The following is an 18,214-nucleotide window of genomic DNA, read 5'->3' as shown; positions in this document are numbered from 1 at the left end:
TTTATCAAACATTGCACACGTCTCACAGATTGCAACAGTGAACTATTTTTAAGATTTTCCACGGTAATATAATAATTACCATATACCAGCAATTGTTTTTATAAGGTCTACTTATAGACAAGCAGCTTTCTATATAAAAGTGTTCAGTTTGAAGAGTCTCGTCGTTGAGAATCTTAATACGAGGATGTCGATCTGACATGAAACTTAGGAAGTGACTCAGCCGGAAAAGAAAATCATCCAACAGATAAAGACAACACAGCAAAGACCTGCCTATAGACCTGTCAGTTTAATCAGTTTAGCCAGTTCGGATAAAGGTAACAAAGTGAATATCTGCTTATAGGTCTGGCTGTTCAATTCATTCATGACTGGAGTTTTGCCGAGGTCGCTGTGGAGAACTTGTTCTTATTTAAAATTGTTTAAATGTTGTTTTAATTGCTTTTGATTACATCATATTAAATTAAAGTAATTAACTAGTTTAATAGACTTCAAAGTTTCTTGAAACTTGATTAAATGAAAAATGAAAGGCGCTTGTTTTACGTTGATGGCGGTCGCACTGATCGAATCAGTTCAATGTGGTGAGTGAAGCTTTGTACGACTTGATATTACGATTAAATGGGTTTAACTGACGTAGTAAGTGATGGTCTATGATGGTCACAAAAAAGTTTCCTGCTTATTTGTAAATTAATTTTACCTCAGTTCAGCTTTTTATTCAGAACCTTTAAAGCTTAATTACTCTTGTTATTTCAGCGATAAATCCTGCCGAATTTACAAAGGACTTTTGGGAAGATTTGAGTCGTCTCGAGTTGGAAAATGCCAAAAAAAATTTTAACAATCTGAAAACCGGAAAAGCGAAAAACGTCATCATGCTTATCGGGGATGGAATGAGCTTGGGCACAAGTACGGCGGGAAGAATTCGGATTGGTCAGAAACTTGGCCAAAACGGAGAAGAATACATGACGTCATTGGATTCAATGCCCCATTCAGGACTTGTGAAAACATATAGCCGTGAGTAGATGATTTACCAATGTTTAAAAAATTGTCTATTTTTGTTGCCTGTTGGTTGAATATGTAATGTTAACAGTTTGCTGCTGAAGTTTTAGTACAGTTTGTCAGGCAATAACAAGGCTATAAGGACGATAGGGAAACAAAAAAGATATAGGAATTCTAAGAATTTTTTGCGACACAGTAGATTAAGAAAATTAATCAGAATAAATCAAGACAACTGTAAATCCAACTCCTCCTTCTGCTTCTGTAGTCGATTACCAAACTCCCGACAGCGCCTCTACCGGAACCGCTCTTCTCACTGGAATCAAAACCCGGTTCAGGAAGTTGGGAGTCAACGGTGGAGGAACGTCTTGTTCTCGTGTGGAGGCAAACAAGGTGACAACGTCCATGGAGTTCGCTATCGCAGCAGGTGAGTTGCGATTTTTTGATTTCGTATAAATGAAATAATAGCATTGGTAATAAAAGTATTTAATTATAGTATTGGTCAATGAGGTAAAAAGATGTGAGACTTTAGTAGGTTGTGTTTGTGTTTTTACGCTTTTTTAAATCATATGTTATTTTTTTGATTCTCAGGCAAGTCTGCTGGCGTGGTCACCACCACAAGAGTTCAACACGCCACGCCAGCTTCTACTTACGCCCATATACACAGACGGTAAGTTTGATGTATAGGCTATCGGGACCTTGCTTAATATTCATCTTCACAATGCGTGTTTTGTCCCGAATGTTTAGAACTCTGTATTCAGACGATAAGAAAACTCCGGGAGAACGTCATTGTGACGACATAGCTATGCAACTTTTTAAGAAAAGACGAGACATCCAGGTTAGAATTTTTTCTGCGATTGCCTTTGTTAAATATATTCACCTTATTGGGAAACTTTTGTGTTAATACTTCTACAACTTCTAATACTTCTAATACCTGTACAACATATTATATATATATAATATTTATTACATATATATTCATCATGCAGTGTCCACAAAAATGTGGGCAACAAAACATTGAAGATTTAAAAAAATAAATATTTCAACTTATGCTTTGACTTGATTAAAAAGATACTAATGGTTTTATTTACCCAATCTGGAATTATTCATCTTGACAATCAACATCTTCAATTCGAAAGCAAAATAAATTTGACATTGAAATGTTTAAATTCTTGAAGGTCATACTCGGAGGTGGGAGGTCTCACATGCGTCCGGTAGGTGTCGCCGACGAAGAGTTTAAGTCTATGGGCGTTCGAGTCGATGGTAGAGACCTAATCCAGGAATGGCAAGATGATTTGGCCAATAAGTCGGCCAGGTAGGTTTTAAAGCGCTTAGTCGTTATTTCATAGATTATATTCAAATTGTGTTTTAATGTCACACTGTACACACAGTGTTGTCTGTATAAACACCTACGAGTTGGTTTAGAAAAGTGACGCAAACGTGAAAGGTCTTAAGCAAATCTTCTACATATTGAAGTTATTTAATTTAGAATTTGTCAATCGTTTTGTAGTTTGATAAATATCTTAATAATGGAATACCTCGACGTACATTTCAATATACTTTCGTTTTCAAAGGATGATTGTAATTGACAGCTTCTGTCGTAGCAACATCAGAAACTTCCTCTTGTACTTTATCATAAAGTTATGTTTAAAACAAAGCTCATTTTTTCATTCTCAGTTTATTAAATTCATAAAATGTCTTTGCAGTTACGTTTGGAACAAAGCCCAGTTTGATGCGGTCGACCCCCAAACCACAGACCACTTGATGGGGCTCTTCAGTCCATACGAGATGCAATATTCACTGAACAGAAAGAATGATAAGGGCGGGGAACCATCCTTGGCCGAGATGACTGAAAAGGTCTCAATTTAGACGATTGTAATGATAAAAATTATGACGTTTTTACAAATTCAAATAAGAATTATAATATATAAGAAGCTGCTTTTTTATGACAATTTAATGGCAACTGTGAACACAGAGTCATTTGAAATTGAAAATTTTTTTATATAAGAATATGCGTAGATATTATAACAATTGGTATGAGTTATTTGCGAAACAGTGATCAATTTTTAAAAGTTCTGCTTTTCAGGCGATAAAAATCCTGAGTAAAAACGACAAAGGGTTCTTCCTCCTGGTTGAGAGCGGGTTGCTGGATAAAGGTCATCACCAGGGAAGAGCAAACCTCGCACTGGAAGAGTTCCATGAGCTGGAGAAAGCTCTAAACGTAAGTGGGATTGTAGAGGCTATAGCGAAACGTCTTCAGCTTAAAACACGTTTTGAATCTACTCACAAATACATTCCAAAATAATCCTTAAGGAGTGATATCTTAATGGTATTGGATTCACAAATGTTCTTACGACTCTTGTTTCAAACAGTTGCTTGTATGTTAATGCCTGAAGGTCACTGGAGCATGGACTTAATAACTATTAAAATACCATTTTAGAGAAAAAAAGTCGGAAAAATCATTTAGTCCCCACAAAAATTTCCATCTTCCTTCTACTCCAGGTTGCTCGGTCACTCACTGATGCGGAGGACACACTCATCATCACCACCGCTGATCACGGTCACATGTTCATGATCGGAGCAGGAGGCGTTAGAGGAAATGACGTGTTTGGTAAGACTTATGGAAAATGAACAAAGTTTTCCAAAACTTCAGTTTTGTAACGAATTATTTTCATATAGTTTTGTTTGCACATTTTTACGCTGTATGAGACTTGTATATTATATACGAAACATAAGACTGCAGTACACACAAGAAAGCTTAGGACTTGGTTTCGTTTTTGATCAATGTCTAGTTATAAAAATATGTCTAAATTACTTATTTTTATAGGTTTGGCGTCATCTCATGGTAATCCACGCAAGGCAGTAGATGGCAAGTATTACACGACCATTGTCTATGGCAACGGGCCAGGCCACGCCGCTAAACCTCATAAGAAAAGCGCTCCAAGACAAAGCGTTCAACGTTGGCATACCAGTAATTAATCTTAATGAAGCATGCCTCCTACAAAGTATATTGTGATATAATGCGAAACTTTATTCAGATTTTAGGCATTGTGCTAAACAATTTCAATTTGAATATATTATACTTTTGTTACAAAACGTATAACTTACAAAACAAAATTGGAGACCTTTAACAAAGTTGATCTTAAGTCAATTATTCTGGAATTTCACACTTTTCCTTTCCATTTCTCTTTTCATTTCAAAATCAAACATATTAAACTTCTAAAATATAACACAAAAACCGTACATTTTTTCCAACAGCCAGCAAATATTACCAACAGCAGAGCGTCGTCCCACTCGGTACCGAAACCCACAGCGCTGAAGACGTCATCGTTTATGGGTCCGGCCCCATGTCCCACCTTTTAACCGGGGTCCACGAGCAGACCCATATCGCACGGGTTGTACAGTACGCCGCTTGCCTGGGTAAGATTTAGACTCCTTAAGCTTCATAACGTTATTTCTAAAATACGTCTTTTTTCTATAATACGTCCAACATAAGTTTAAACTAAATCGAACCGTTCGCGTGGTTTTAATTTTCATCCATGTTTTTACGATAGGTCCAGCAAATCAAAATCAGCCGCATTGTGTCAAAGGTAGCGGCTACGTCATCGGCAACTTGATCGAACAAACGTTGCCCCAAAAAGCGAAGGATCCGCGTCTCTTCGATGAATCGTATGGGGGAACCCCCGAAGACGATATATAATTAGCAATATATTTTGTTAAATCAGTAAACTTCTGAAAAACGTCTCTGAACTTTTGTCGCTTTTCTCTATAAAGCTATCGTATTTATCTTATACTGCTGGCCCTTATTAGGAATAGATTGGTGTTACTGTGTGCGTATTTGTTATCACAAATGTGTATAGTAAATTATGTTACATGTTAATATATTACATACATAATAAATTTATTTGTAATGACAGTTAAACAATTTGTTTTTTAATATTTAAAATGTAAAATTTTCAAACACAAATTTACAATTTCCCGACTAACTTATCCCATTTACATTTACATGCATTTACATGATTTGAAATGTTTAAATGTAGTGTTTGTTTTTTTACCAAAATCTTGTTCAAAACCTCACACATAACTTTAAGATTTGTGCTGATGCGTGCATGTGTATGGATGTCTGTGCAGTGTGTTTTCCGTTCGCTTAAAAGCCTGTTACCGCAGCCGATTACAGTGACGCTGAACTTACGGTAAGTGCGTTTTATTCTTGCAAACGTAAAGACCCGAGCTATGAGTTTTTGGTCATTTTGCATTTGATATGATACTGCAAACAAAATACGTTGTTGTAACGTTCCTGTTATCTGTGCTTTTTTAATACAAGAATGATATGCCATGACCTGTAAATACTTTATGAACTTGCAGCCTCATATGTAAAACATCATTGTGTCCATGCATCGTATTACGTGCCGAGACCTTTACAGGAGTTCTGGACAAACAACAACATTACCAAGATGTCTATTATCGGTTTTAAAAGTGAACCAGTCTAAAATATTAAGCCCGCGCTGATATATAAAACTCCTATTTCACATTTTATATAGTTTTCATTGGAAGTTTATAGTACAGAGTCTTGCAGCATCAGTTTAAATTTGACCTCAAAAATCTCGCCACTTCACTTTTGCGAGAATTACACGAAACGTAGGTGTTGTTTCTGCTGCATATCACTTCAAATTCGTTTATGCTACGTCATTGACTGCGAGCAGAAAAAAAGTATAATATATTATATATTCTTATTACATCTCAATAAAACGAAAGCATGTTCACCAACAATCAATGCTCAGTAGAAAAGCAACAAAGGTTTGAAAGGTTAACTACAGCATAATGCTGTATATACTCACAATAGCAAATGTCAACGTGGCCACCTCTAAACACAAACGCAAAATATTTGTTGACACTGGAAGCATTACTGTAAGATTGTAACGTCGATACAGAACCATTTGTAGCAACAGCGGTGGATATGCACCTTTAATTGTCGTTAACTTGGACATAGGAAAAGTAGATCCCCAATTCGTGATTGCGGCTTCAATTGAATCAAAAGCACATGTTAGGCAAAACGTCAACCTCGTAAAAGACGGACGGAAATGCGTTTTTCCACGTTGTCGCATCACGTATATGGTTACACAACGTCAGGCAACATTGATGGAATTTCGTCAAGTAAGAAGACTTGTCTTGATTGCTTGCATGCTTCTTCTGTAGCATGACGTATGATTGGTTTACCGAGATTGCTAAGTGACTCGAAACGTTTTAATGACGTTAACAGCTGCAGTATTCACTTCACATGCTTTTGACACAAGCATATATGACACTAATACCTAATCAAGCTAGACTAATTGGTTAAATTAGCATGCGGCTTTATCGTTATTGGAGGCACTTGCTTTACATACTTAAGACATTTTACGCGTTTTACGATTAGGACTGGTCTTACGATCGGATATTACAGTTGTATTACGTATTTAGTGTGATTTAAGTGTTTGTTTAAACGGAAGTTTAGTAAGGAGTTACTAGAATACTACGGAAGTATGTGACAAATACGTAACCTAATTTGCGTATGTTATACGCCACAACCAATATTCTGTAATTAAATTCATACGTAAGAGAGTGTAAAATCACTAAGAAATCGCTTCACGAGGCTGATGCGTAATTGTCTTCTTAATTTTCATAATCCTCGTGAAGTGATTATGAGCTTTGTTAGTTTTTAACAATTTATTCATCACCTCTCTTTAAGGGGCAAAATATCTCTAATTTTTTTCGTTAACAAGTTATTGGCAAAACACAATGCAGTTACAGATAGCATTTTTTTAATTGAAATGCCTCTTGCAATTGGTCAACCATCCATACCTGAAAAAAATATTAAAATAAAACTGTCTATCACGGCAACTAAATTCGCCGAAACGAGTCTTGCAACAGCAACTTTCCATTGATCTGATATTCGCACCATGCTCGAACACCAAAAATCCTGGTGACGTCACATTCGTTACCCCGCACATTTTTTTGAAAACGATTTTGCCAATAACTCGTTAATGAAAAAAGGATAAGAGAAATTTTGTTTATATTTTCGGAACCAGCATATTTTTATCATGTTTTAGAATATAGGTTGAAAATGACTTTAGTTCCTCTTTAAGCATCGACCTATCACGTATACAAACGTATTTAGTTGTTTAATAATTAATTAATAACCGTTTCCTGTTCGAAATGGTTTACGCAGAAACAACTACAGGCCTAACTAATTGTATTTTTCTATAAGATGGAAGGGATATTGCCGGACCCATTGCGTCAAGATTTGCAAAACTGTTCACAATTCGCAAACGTTTTTATGGACTTTCCAACACCTTATATGACGTTCTATAGATAATGTTTTTCGTTAAACGCGTGTAATTGTTTTTATAAGCACACTAACAATGACAGATCTCTATATAAAAGTGTTCAGTTTGAAGAGTCTCATCGTTGAGAATCTTAATACGAGGATGTCGATCTGACATGAAACTTAGGAAGTGACTCAGCCGGAAAAGAAAATCATCCAACAGATAAAGACAACACAGCTAAGACCTGCCTATAGGCCTGTCAGTCTAGCTGATGCGTTTCTGGAGCCTTTACTGAGTTCTTTTTGTAGAATTCTTCGTGTTAAATTTTAAAACTATTTTCAGATTATATTGTGACGTTAGTAAAGTAAAAACAAGTTAAACTAAGCACAAATTATTTGGAATTTTGTAAGTTTTTCAAAGAAAGGTGCGAGATTAAAAACCAAAACGTTTTTTGAAACTTGATTGAGTGAAGAATGAAGGGTGCGTGTTATACGTTGATGGTGGTCGCACTGGTCAAATCAGTCCAATGTGGTGAGAGAAGTTATATACAAGGCTTATTTATATATGTTTAACCGGCTTTAACTGCTGTAATTACAATGCTCTAATATTAGAACTAGGTTTTGGACTAAATACAGTGTATATATTTTTAATTTGTTCACCAGTTTCATAATCTTTGCCATATTTTATTGGTGTTTTAGCGATTGATCCTGCTGAATTTACAACGAACTTTTGGGAAGAGCTGAGTCTTTCCGAGTTAGAAGAGGCCACAAATACCTTTGAAAATCTGAAAACTGGAAAAGCGAAAAACGTCATCATGCTTATTGGGGATGGAATGAGCTTGGCCACAATTACGGCGGGAAGAATTCGGATTGGTCAAAAACTTGGCCAAAACGGAGAAGAATACATGACGTCACTGGATTCCATGCCCCATTCAGGAATCGTGAAAACGTACAGCGGTGAGTTGAGATGGTTGTCGAGCTCAATTAAATCTTTACTTTGGTATAGTTTTCATATATTGACGGTAAAGAATATTTTGTAGGTATAGGCTACGATCTGTCAATGTTTTAAAATATTCATCTGCTGGGAACAAGAATAAATGTTTCTATACGTATATTGTCTAAACTCTAAACAAATATCATTTGAAGACAATAGTAATTTGATTTTATAAGAATGATTTTCAAAATCTAAATCTTGAGCATTTTAAAGTTAAATTTGTTCCCGCAAACCTAGTTGACCATCAGACACCCGACAGCGCCTCAACCGGCACAGCGTTCCTCACCGGAGTTAAAACACGATCGGGGCTGCTAGGTGTGAATGGCGCAGCGACATCTTGTGACAAAGTGCATGCCAATAAAGTGACCACATCTATGGAGTATGCCATAGCCGCCGGTTAGTTCTTGAATAAGACAAAGTCGTTGGCGTTTGGTATGATTTTCTGCTTGGAAATCTGCACCATTGTTTTATTGGGTAACTTTAGGTTTTCAGTGCTAGGCCAACGCTTTGTTTGATGTTTCAAGCGAACTTTTTCGAAAACATTTGAGTTACAAAAGTGCTTTTAACTTCCCCATTACAGGAAAGGCTGCTGGCGTTGTCACCACCACAAGAATTCAACACGCCACGCCAGCTTCTACTTACGCCCATATACACAGACGGCAAGTTTCCATAGTTTGTCTATGACGTTTTAAAAATTAAACTGGTGATAATGTTGCGCTATACAGTATAACCAACCTATAGCACGTTTTATGATATCTTTAAGTTAAGTTTGTTTAAATAACTTTTTTAAATGTTTCATATTTAAATTTTTAAATCAGTTTTGTACCTACAGGAGCCTGTATTCCGACAATAAGAAAGGTCCATCAGAACGTAATTGTGACGACATTGCTTTGCAGCTTTTTAAGAAAAGACGTGACATCCAGGTCAGTGTGTGTATCAGGCATCTTGAAGTGTTTTTAATTAACTAAACATTTTAATTCGGAGACAGTAATAATTTGCTTGTCATTACATAGTAAGTTGATATAAAATGCTTTCGTTATAAGATCTACTATTTTTGATTTCAAAATAGTTCCTTAATTTAAACTCTACAAAATTGCGAAGGTCATTCTCGGGGGAGGGAGATCCCACATGCGTCCGATAGGCGCAATGGACGAAGAGTTTTCAAGCAGAGGAGAACGGTTCGATCGCAGAGACCTAATACAGGAGTGGCAAGATGATCTGGGAAACCAATCCGCCCGGTAATAATTTGCGGGGACGTTTTAAGACAATTCCGATTTTTTGTGAACTTGTTAAAACGAAATTGTTCAGCAAAATTATATTATTATATACTTTTAATGTTATTCTGGAAATATTTTATAAGTATCTTTTCTATCTAGGTACGTTTGGAACAAAGCCCAGTTTGATGCGGTCGATCCACAAACCACAGACCACCTGATGGGGCTCTTCAGTCCATACGAGATGCAATATTCACTGAACAGGGACAAGGATAAGGGCGGGGAACCATCCTTGGCCGAGATGACTGAAAAGGTTCGTTATAGAGTTAACTCTCTTTAACCGGCCATTTGTCGGCCAAGTTTTTGGCAAACGTCTTCTTCAAAAAGGCGTCTAAAAGATAAAAGTATGAAATATTTTTAATTGAACAACGTTAATTATATTATTTATCAGATATTTTCTGTACATTTTAAAACAAACGCGTTTAAATTTTAGGCGATAAAAATCCTGAGTAAAAACGACAAAGGATTCTTCCTCCTGATTGAGAGCGGGATGTTGGACAAAGCTCATCACCAGGGAAGAGCAATTTACGCTCTGGAAGAGTTTCATGAGCTGGAGAAAGCTCTGAACGTGAGTTAGAATCAATGGAAACATAAACATTTAAGAACTCAATTTCGCATTTGCAGAATATTAACCATTACAAGTCAAATTTGAAAAATTACGTATATTGGTGGAAGTTTAGATTTCGAGAGTTTAGACTTCGAGAAGTTTACACTTCTGTTATTAGCATTGTAAATATTCATCGCAATGATATTTTTTTAAGAATGATTGCAAATTCTACTTTGTTCATCTTCCTTCTACTCCAGGTTGCTCGTTCACTCACTGATGCAGAGGACACACTCATCATCACAACCGCTGATCACGGTCACATGTTCATGATCGGAGCAGGAGGCGTGAGAGGAAATGACGTGTTTGGTAAGAATTGTGGGAAATGAACAAAGGTTTCTAAAACTTTAGTTGTGTAACTTGATGATTTTTCATAATTATATTAATTAGATATTAAACGGTATTATGAAATGTACGAGACTTGTTTTTACATCTCTTTACTTTATTTTTTGAATTTTTCTTTTGTGTAAATTACATTTAGAAAGTTTTAGTTAAGTTTTGCTTTCACTTTATTATTTTTAGTGCTGAAATGTAATGTAATCACAGTATGATTTAACAAAATATTATGAAAATATTTTAAGTTTAATTAAATTTATTTTAATGTCATAAATATAAAAATATGCATTTTATCACAAAGATCTGTGTCAGTTAAATCCTTTCCTTTCTAGGACTTTCTTCGTCTTCAAACAACCCGCGAAAGGCCCTTGACGGCAAGTATTATACCACCATCGTGTATGGCAACGGGCCAGGCCACGCTGCTAAGTCCTACAACAAGAACGCACCCAGACAAAGTGTTCAAAGGTGGCAATCTGGTATGTCCAATACTGACAGAAATTTCCACTTTTCTTTATATTAAGGGTACCTGTACCGAATAAGGCCCGGTCCCTAACAAGGCCCATTGCTCATATTTCGCAAACCCGTGCAAATAAATGAAAGATTTTGTCCCTACATAAAAACTAATATAAATTCATGATGGTTTACCAGATTTCATCCTTGTCACGTGATCAACCGATTCGCTAGAGCACAACAAAAATTTGATATTTGCAGTTAAGGTGGTTTTGTTAATTTAGAAAACAAGTAAGTGAGAATTTGGCCAGTTAAATGAACTGTTGTCAGCCGGCTGAAGTTTTCATGTAACAACCGACTTAGTGTTGAAAAGGATAATGCACTTTTTTTGCTAAAATTTTTCTGATGATAAAAATGTGACATTTTTTTCGTGGATGCCACATGCCCCTAATAAGGCCCATACAAGATGCTTGGCTAATTGATGTCCATCAGACTTCAAGAGTGGTTCCAGTCATCAGTTGGCAAATTGTTGCAGTTACTTTGATGCGCCTAGTGGAATCTTTTTAAATGTTGGTACAACTTAAAATGTGAAATTTCTAATAATGTTATATGTTGTCTATTACTATGTTTTGAATCAAAATACTCACAAAATTGGTGGGCCTTATTAGGAGCCTATGCTCCTAATAAGGCCCATTTTTTGGAATTTTTAATTTCTTTATAAAATTTTTTTGGGGGTTGTCAGGTATAGTGGTTTTAATATGTTGTAGTCATATACCCTCACTAATAGAATACGATATTTCAGTCTATTCTCATTTATGGTTCTTGAGTTATTTTCATAAAAGTGTTAGGCGGGCCTTATTCGGTACAGGTACCTTATTATTGTTATTAAGTTTTTATTATTGACATTTAATATACAAATGTAGATAATCTTTAATTCTTCAATTAATATTATTATTTATTTCGTATTTATTAATATTATTTTATTTATACTATTTCGATTAAGTGTTTCTTTCATCTTATTATGGTTTACATTGCAGCAGAATGGAAGTCTTACAAATAAACATAATTATATTTCAAAGAAAGGAATTGAACTATTAAACATTTTTCCAAACAGCCAGCAAATACTACCAACAGCAGAGCGCCGTTCCACTTTCTAGCGAGACCCACAGCGCTGAAGACGTCATCGTTTATGGGTCCGGCCCCATGTCTCACCTTTTAACCGGGGTCCACGAACAGACGCATATCGCACGGGTTGTACAGTACGCCGCTTGCCTGGGTAAGATTTGAGTCACCTTGACCAATGGAAATTTAACATTGAAATAAACTTTGACTTGTCTTATGGAGACGTAGATATGTATATCTACATGTTACTCGTTATCTTTAAACCTTAAAGAATTATTTAGGCCTGTTAAACTTACTGTTTAACATGTATTGTAAGTTTAACTTTAACAATTTTTACCAGGCCCAGGTAATGAGAACGAGCCGCACTGCATCGAAAACAGCGGTTTTATTTCCGGAACTTTGATCGAGGAAAGTCTTCTTCAAAGAGAAGAAAAAGATCCGCGTCTCTTCGATGAGTCATATGGGGGAACCCCCGAAGACGATGTTTAGTTAAAAGATGAATCTTGTAAATGAAAAAGTCTTCCAGTTCGAACAGTTTGCATCCCGTTAGTTTTATATAATAGGAAACCGTCTTTATCGACACAAAATTACATGCGGGGACTGGCACTGAACATTTTTGGTAACTTCGGGCAGCATGGCATCCTGACAGGAATTTTTCGAAAGTTTCAATATACAATAATAACTTATTAATTAACTTAATAGTTTGTTGATAACTTTTCGTTGGACGAACACCAACTATTTCTATATATGTGGGCACCGATGCTATGTCAACCAGCTTTAGTTTTCCAACTTCAAATACTTCATCATGAAACTTGCCAATATCTTGCTGAATTACATTATTAAATTATATTAAATTATTAAATAAATTGTCCTTTTCAGACGCTAAAAATGTATAAATTTAACCCAAACTTTTATGTATATTTGTATGCATTTTACCTGTATTATTTTGCAAAAAAACAGGTAAAATGCAAAATTGTTTCTTTCTGTATTCTTTTTACTATGTAATCGGCTGCTTTATGCTTGAAATATATTACTATAAATACATTGCACAGTATACAAATATGGAACCGCGTGCAGTTTCGCACCACCCATCAATCGCCTTTTACATTCAAAAGTTAATAACATGAATTTTTTTCAAAATATCTCTACATACCTATTACTTTTGTGTTCATTGCTTCGGCATCACCACTAAATGAAAAAAGTTTCCGTGTTTTCGTTAATATTTTCTTCATTCCTGCCGTTTGTTATTTTGTGCCTTGTACCTTTCAGGCAGATTTAGTTTTGTTTGCTCAATTGTAAAATGTTTGCTCAATTTTTGTGCTGTGCTATTTACGAAAATTGTCATAAATGGGTGAAATATATAGCCTACTCTGTTTTTTCTTGTTGCGGCAACTGTTAATTTATCGTAAAAAGGTCGCTTTCGTGACTTCAAAGCATTTTTAATTTCATAAAAAGCGTCTTTTGGCAACCGTGAGTGGATGGCAAAAGTAAAATTTTACCTTAGAGCGTTTGAGTAGCGAACTTGTACGGAATAAAGTTACACAACGATTAATTGAGTTGACTATCAAGTAGAGAAAAAATGAAAACGAAAAATATAATTGAGCTTAGGTTTGATTTCCGTAGCAACTTGGAGGCTGATAGTCGGAGTCCATGCAAATATTTTACTTGCATGTGTTGTAAAATCTTTGCATGTAGAACTGATTTCAACAACGGTAATTCAACTACTTAATTTGCTGCTTTGAATAACCGACGTTTTACGCAGGAATAAGCGTGTTATCAGTTTTCAATTTTGTAAATACTTCATCGCATTGTACGATTTCAATAAAAAAGCTTGGGATCTCCCACACGTGGAGGGATCAACCCACTGGATCGCTATCTTTAGCCAAAGACCGTCCCAAAGATTGATCTATCTACTAATTTAATATTTTATTTTTAATTGGATGAAATATAAGACAATTTTTGAAGAAAAGTTTGCTGCATAAACAGTAAGGCATAAGTTGTCACAGAGTTAAACTGTGTCGATCCATTTTATCAGATGATAAAAGTATAGCTGTATGAATAAAATCTGTTTACATTCAAGCAATAAATATTTTCATGAAGCAGAGCCTATGTATTAATTTATTTTTTAGTCTATCTCTTATTTTAACATAGGTCTTGAACAGTTTTAAGCTAAAATCTTCTTAAATGCCGTCCTGCTTGGTCTACCTAGGTGCACGACAGGGAATTCCCTTATGAACATAGACATATAATTAACTATTATGTTCGTTCTTAAAAATATGATACAGTATCCACAATTTCTTACTAGCCTATAGGTTAGGGATTACAGAATTGTGCTGAGTATAGCTTACTGACTTGCTTTGGGTTTGTACACTTACACTACCGGTATAGCATACAATCGCAGGGGGCTATACAGGAAGGGGCTTGTTACTTAAATGCATACTATGGCGATATTACACTAGCCTACATTGCTTAACTTATTAATTTGCAAACAGTTTTTCATTCTGCCATGGCAACGCATAATTTGAATAGAATTGTGACTGGATTAGCAAAAAAGAATCTACCAACATGTTTACTGAAAAGGACATCCATCAACTCATTTGTTGTAACCAAACGACACGCGACACACTTCAAATTTTATCCAGATCCACCTCCGATTGATTGTGGTGAGCTTGCATTTTAGCATAAAACATGCAAAGTCATGAATTTGTTTTGTTTGTGATGCCATTGCCACAGTTAAGTAGGCTACGTCTTAATGCAACCGTAATAACATGCTTACATCCTATCGGTATTTCTTGGCAATAAAATTTTAATCCTGCAGTTTAAGCATAATGGTTTTAATAGAGGAATGCAAAGGAAAAGGAAGCTAAATGTTTAGGCTTTCATGTATGTTAAATGTCAACTCCGGGGCATCTGTTTTACTTGTGGCAATTAAACTTTGTCAATTAAATTTCAACTTAAATTATCATTATCACAAACTTGTACTAATCTACACTGCATTACCAACATACCAAAACTTACATATTTTTTGCCAACAGGACCCACTGAAAAAATGAACTTGTTTCAGTCATTGACAAGTGCAATGGATATAAGCCTGAGTTCAGACCCTACAACTTTAGTCTTTGGTGAGGATTTTCTACAGTTTACATATTAAGCTGGCCCCATGATTTACATGATGATAATAATTTTGTATGTATACCTACCTTGTAAATTTGTCTTGCAGGTGAGGACGTTGCGTTTGGAGGTGTTTTTCGTTGCACTGTTGATCTAAAAGAAAAGTATGGACAAGATCGTGTGTTCAACACTCCTTTGTGTGAACAGGGCATCGCAGGGTTTGCAATTGGGGCAGCTGTAGCTGGATCAACTGTAGTTGCCGAAATGCAATTTGCTGATTACATTTTTCCTGCATTTGACCAGGTCAATTTCCCTTTAACTGGCCTTTTACAGCACTTTTTATAGTCAGTTGACTATTAATTTACAAAATACTATTAAATTTATAAAAAAAGATTGTCAATGAAGCTGCAAAGTATCGGTATCGATCAGGGGGATTGTTCGAGTGTGGAAAGCTGACGATCCGATCACCATGTGGTGTTGTTGGGCATGGTGGACTTTACCACTCGCAAACGCCAGAAGCTCATTTTGCTCATGCCGCTGGTCTGAAGATTGTAATACCAAGGTTGTTTCTGTTGTAATTTGAAGCATTTTCTGCTTAAAATTAACAATTTCGGTTTAATTTTTATGTTTTTCTTTAGGAGTCCCATTCAAGCAAAGGGCTTACTTCTCGCTTGTGTGCGAGACGATAATCCTTGCCTCTTTTTTGAACCCAAGATTCTTTATCGTGCTGCCGGTAATTTATCTGTATATTTTACCACCTGTTTACATGTGAAATTTTCAGAGAAAAAGAAATCATATATTATTTTTCAGAGGAAGACGTCCCAGTGGGTGACTACACTCTTCCGTTGGGTAAAGCAGAAGTTGTGAGACTGGGTCATGACGTCACAATGATCGGATACGGTACACAGGTAATCGTTATTGCTTTTACAAAGTCATTCTACTTTGTCATCTGTCACAAGTTCAGTCTTGTTCTTTGTGTGATATATCTGCCCCAGAAATACATTTTTTCTACCAGGTCCATGTATTAAAAGAAGTTGCAGAAATGGCTCACGATGAACTCGGAATCTCATGTGAGGTCATTGACCTCGTTACAATCACCCCGTGGGACGAGGAAGCAGTTTGCAAAGTAAGAAACTCACTAATAAAATGTTTTTCTTTCTGCAATGCATCGGAAAAAAAATGTAATTTAATCATATTGTTCTAAGTTAGAACTTCTAACTTAACTGAATAATATTCTTATGTTCAGTCTGCCGCTAAGACTGGTCGTGTAATTGTCAGCCATGAATCAAGTTTGACAGGAGGATTTGCAGCCGAGATAGCAAGCACGATACAGGTTATTTAAACTAATTGCTGTTTGCCCTGGTGAAGTCAATATTGTAAGCTAATAAAATACAAAGTCACATGCAACAAACTTATTTGTAAATTATTCCCATTGCAGAAAGAATGTTTCTTAAACTTGGAAGCACCAGTAGAAAGAGTTTGTGGATATGACACGCCTTTTCCACACATCTTGGAACCATACTTTATACCAGACAAATGGAGATGCTTCGAGGCGGTGAAGAATGTCACAAATTATTGAGCTTAGCTTGTATCTAGCTAATATTTGCATTAGGTATATTTGTTCCATGCTCTGTAGTTTCTTGCTTCTTTATTATATGCGCCCTTTTGCTTTATACTTTCTATTTCTTGTTGGATCAAGGCCACAAAATGCTTTTCATGGTGGGGATGTTATGTTTTCTAGGATGTTTCATTTTTTCACCATTTTGGAATTTAAAAAAGCTTGGGGTCTCCCTAGGCCGTATTTTGGGCACAATGAAAGAATCTGAATTTTTTTTAAATTTATGACGTCATTTTGAGGTTGCACCCCCTTGTTGAAGTTTCAGTGGGGGTGCATTTTTCTAATTTGGCGATATCTTGGTAACCGATTGAGCTAGAGCCATAATCAAGGTGTCAAAAGATGCAGAATGGCTGGTTTCCTATAACCACTCAATACATTTTAATTGCATTTTCGCTCTAGAAAAAAAGTTATTTGAGAAAAACCAAAATTTTGACATATTTTGCCTACAAGTCAACATGTCAGATCAACTGTTTGAGTAAACTACTGATGAAAAAATTTCAAAAAAAGAATAAAAACGTTTGTGATGCAACAAGAATTGTTTACTAGTATGACAAAACAATACAATTATTTCAAATGTAATTTAAAAGTTTAATAATACTTAGTCATGATACTGGGATGCTCAAGTGGTAGTCATACTAGTCAACTTGGTGGTTAGTGCTTTAGCCTTACTGTTAGTTTGAAGATGGCGCTTACCAGATCAGCTTTATCCAGTGCATTTATTAAATATGAAAAGCTTGCTGGCAATGTTTTGCCTACCAACATGGATGTTTTGAATCACTATTATTTTGAAAGTAAGCGCTTAAGTGAAACAAATCCAAAGTTTATCCGGAAAACACCAGCTTTCAGTGATGTTAAAGAGAAAGTTGTTCAAGATGTTGCTGATCTTTGGAAGAAAGCAAGCCTCCCCACAGTAAGGTTGATAAGGATTGAGACCAAGCTAAAAGAACTGATTAGGAAGTTTAATCTTACACGAAAAAGAGCAAAAAAGATAAAAAAATGTGATATTTTTGATGAGGATTGGTTAACAAATTTATTTGACATTTGTAAGTGCAAGTGTAGTATTGAGGAAAACCCATCACTGAAAAACAAAAAGCTTGCTTGCAGTTGTGTTTTTGAAGACCGGATACCTTCAGAAGAGATAGAGTTTCTCAAAGATCAGCGAACCACAAGAAAAATGATCATGTCCTCAGTAGATCAGACTCATTTAACCAGTGTTTTAAAAAGTTACCGTCATAAGCGAAATTATTACCCTGAGCAATCTACTGAAAATTGTTCGTCTTCTAGCTTATCTTCAAAGTATGTTATTGCTGATAAAATAAGAAAAAAGTCTGGAATCCAAAATTTCAACGTCATGTCAGATTCGGAATCAGATTCAGGAGATCATAAATCAGACCCAGATTTTGAAATCAAGAAAGTA

At 35.7% G+C, this 18,214-nt stretch overlaps 2 protein-coding genes across 3 annotated transcripts; both read left to right on the top strand.

Annotated features, from left to right (window-relative positions):
* Positions 1 to 356: 356 nt before the first annotated feature.
* Positions 357 to 13,444, top strand: LOC143465573 (alkaline phosphatase-like). Of its 2 annotated transcripts, none has more exons than XM_076963945.1 (12): positions 357 to 575; positions 7,988 to 8,245; positions 8,520 to 8,678; positions 8,863 to 8,941; positions 9,115 to 9,205; positions 9,384 to 9,520; positions 9,659 to 9,809; positions 9,990 to 10,124; positions 10,361 to 10,469; positions 10,829 to 10,972; positions 12,061 to 12,222; positions 12,409 to 13,444. In XM_076963945.1, exons 1-12 carry the CDS (start codon positions 518 to 520, stop codon positions 12,555 to 12,557), a joined length of 1,632 nt encoding a protein of 543 aa, XP_076820060.1. In that variant the 5' UTR covers positions 357 to 517; the 3' UTR covers positions 12,558 to 13,444. The 2 variants fall into 2 exon arrangements, with proteins under 2 accessions (XP_076820060.1, XP_076820059.1); XM_076963944.1 differs by lacking the exon at positions 357 to 575 and adding an exon at positions 7,636 to 7,820.
* Positions 13,445 to 14,384: 940 nt separating this feature from the next.
* On the top strand, positions 14,385 to 16,923 carry LOC143464856 (2-oxoisovalerate dehydrogenase subunit beta, mitochondrial-like). The gene is made up of 9 exons (XM_076962884.1): positions 14,385 to 14,731; positions 15,104 to 15,190; positions 15,289 to 15,482; positions 15,572 to 15,741; positions 15,818 to 15,912; positions 15,990 to 16,087; positions 16,195 to 16,305; positions 16,426 to 16,512; positions 16,618 to 16,923. The coding sequence occupies exons 1-9, from the start codon at positions 14,575 to 14,577 to the stop codon at positions 16,756 to 16,758; spliced, it is 1,140 nt and encodes a 379-aa protein (XP_076818999.1). The 5' UTR covers positions 14,385 to 14,574; the 3' UTR covers positions 16,759 to 16,923.
* Positions 16,924 to 18,214: the final 1,291 nt, after the last annotated feature.

The sequence above is a fragment of the Clavelina lepadiformis genome, chromosome 7 (assembly GCF_947623445.1).
Source record: "Clavelina lepadiformis chromosome 7, kaClaLepa1.1, whole genome shotgun sequence".
NCBI classification, from domain to species: domain Eukaryota; kingdom Metazoa; phylum Chordata; class Ascidiacea; order Aplousobranchia; family Clavelinidae; genus Clavelina; species Clavelina lepadiformis.
The sequence above is the reverse complement of the archived record's forward strand: the minus strand, read 5'-3'. Positions and strand labels throughout refer to the sequence as shown.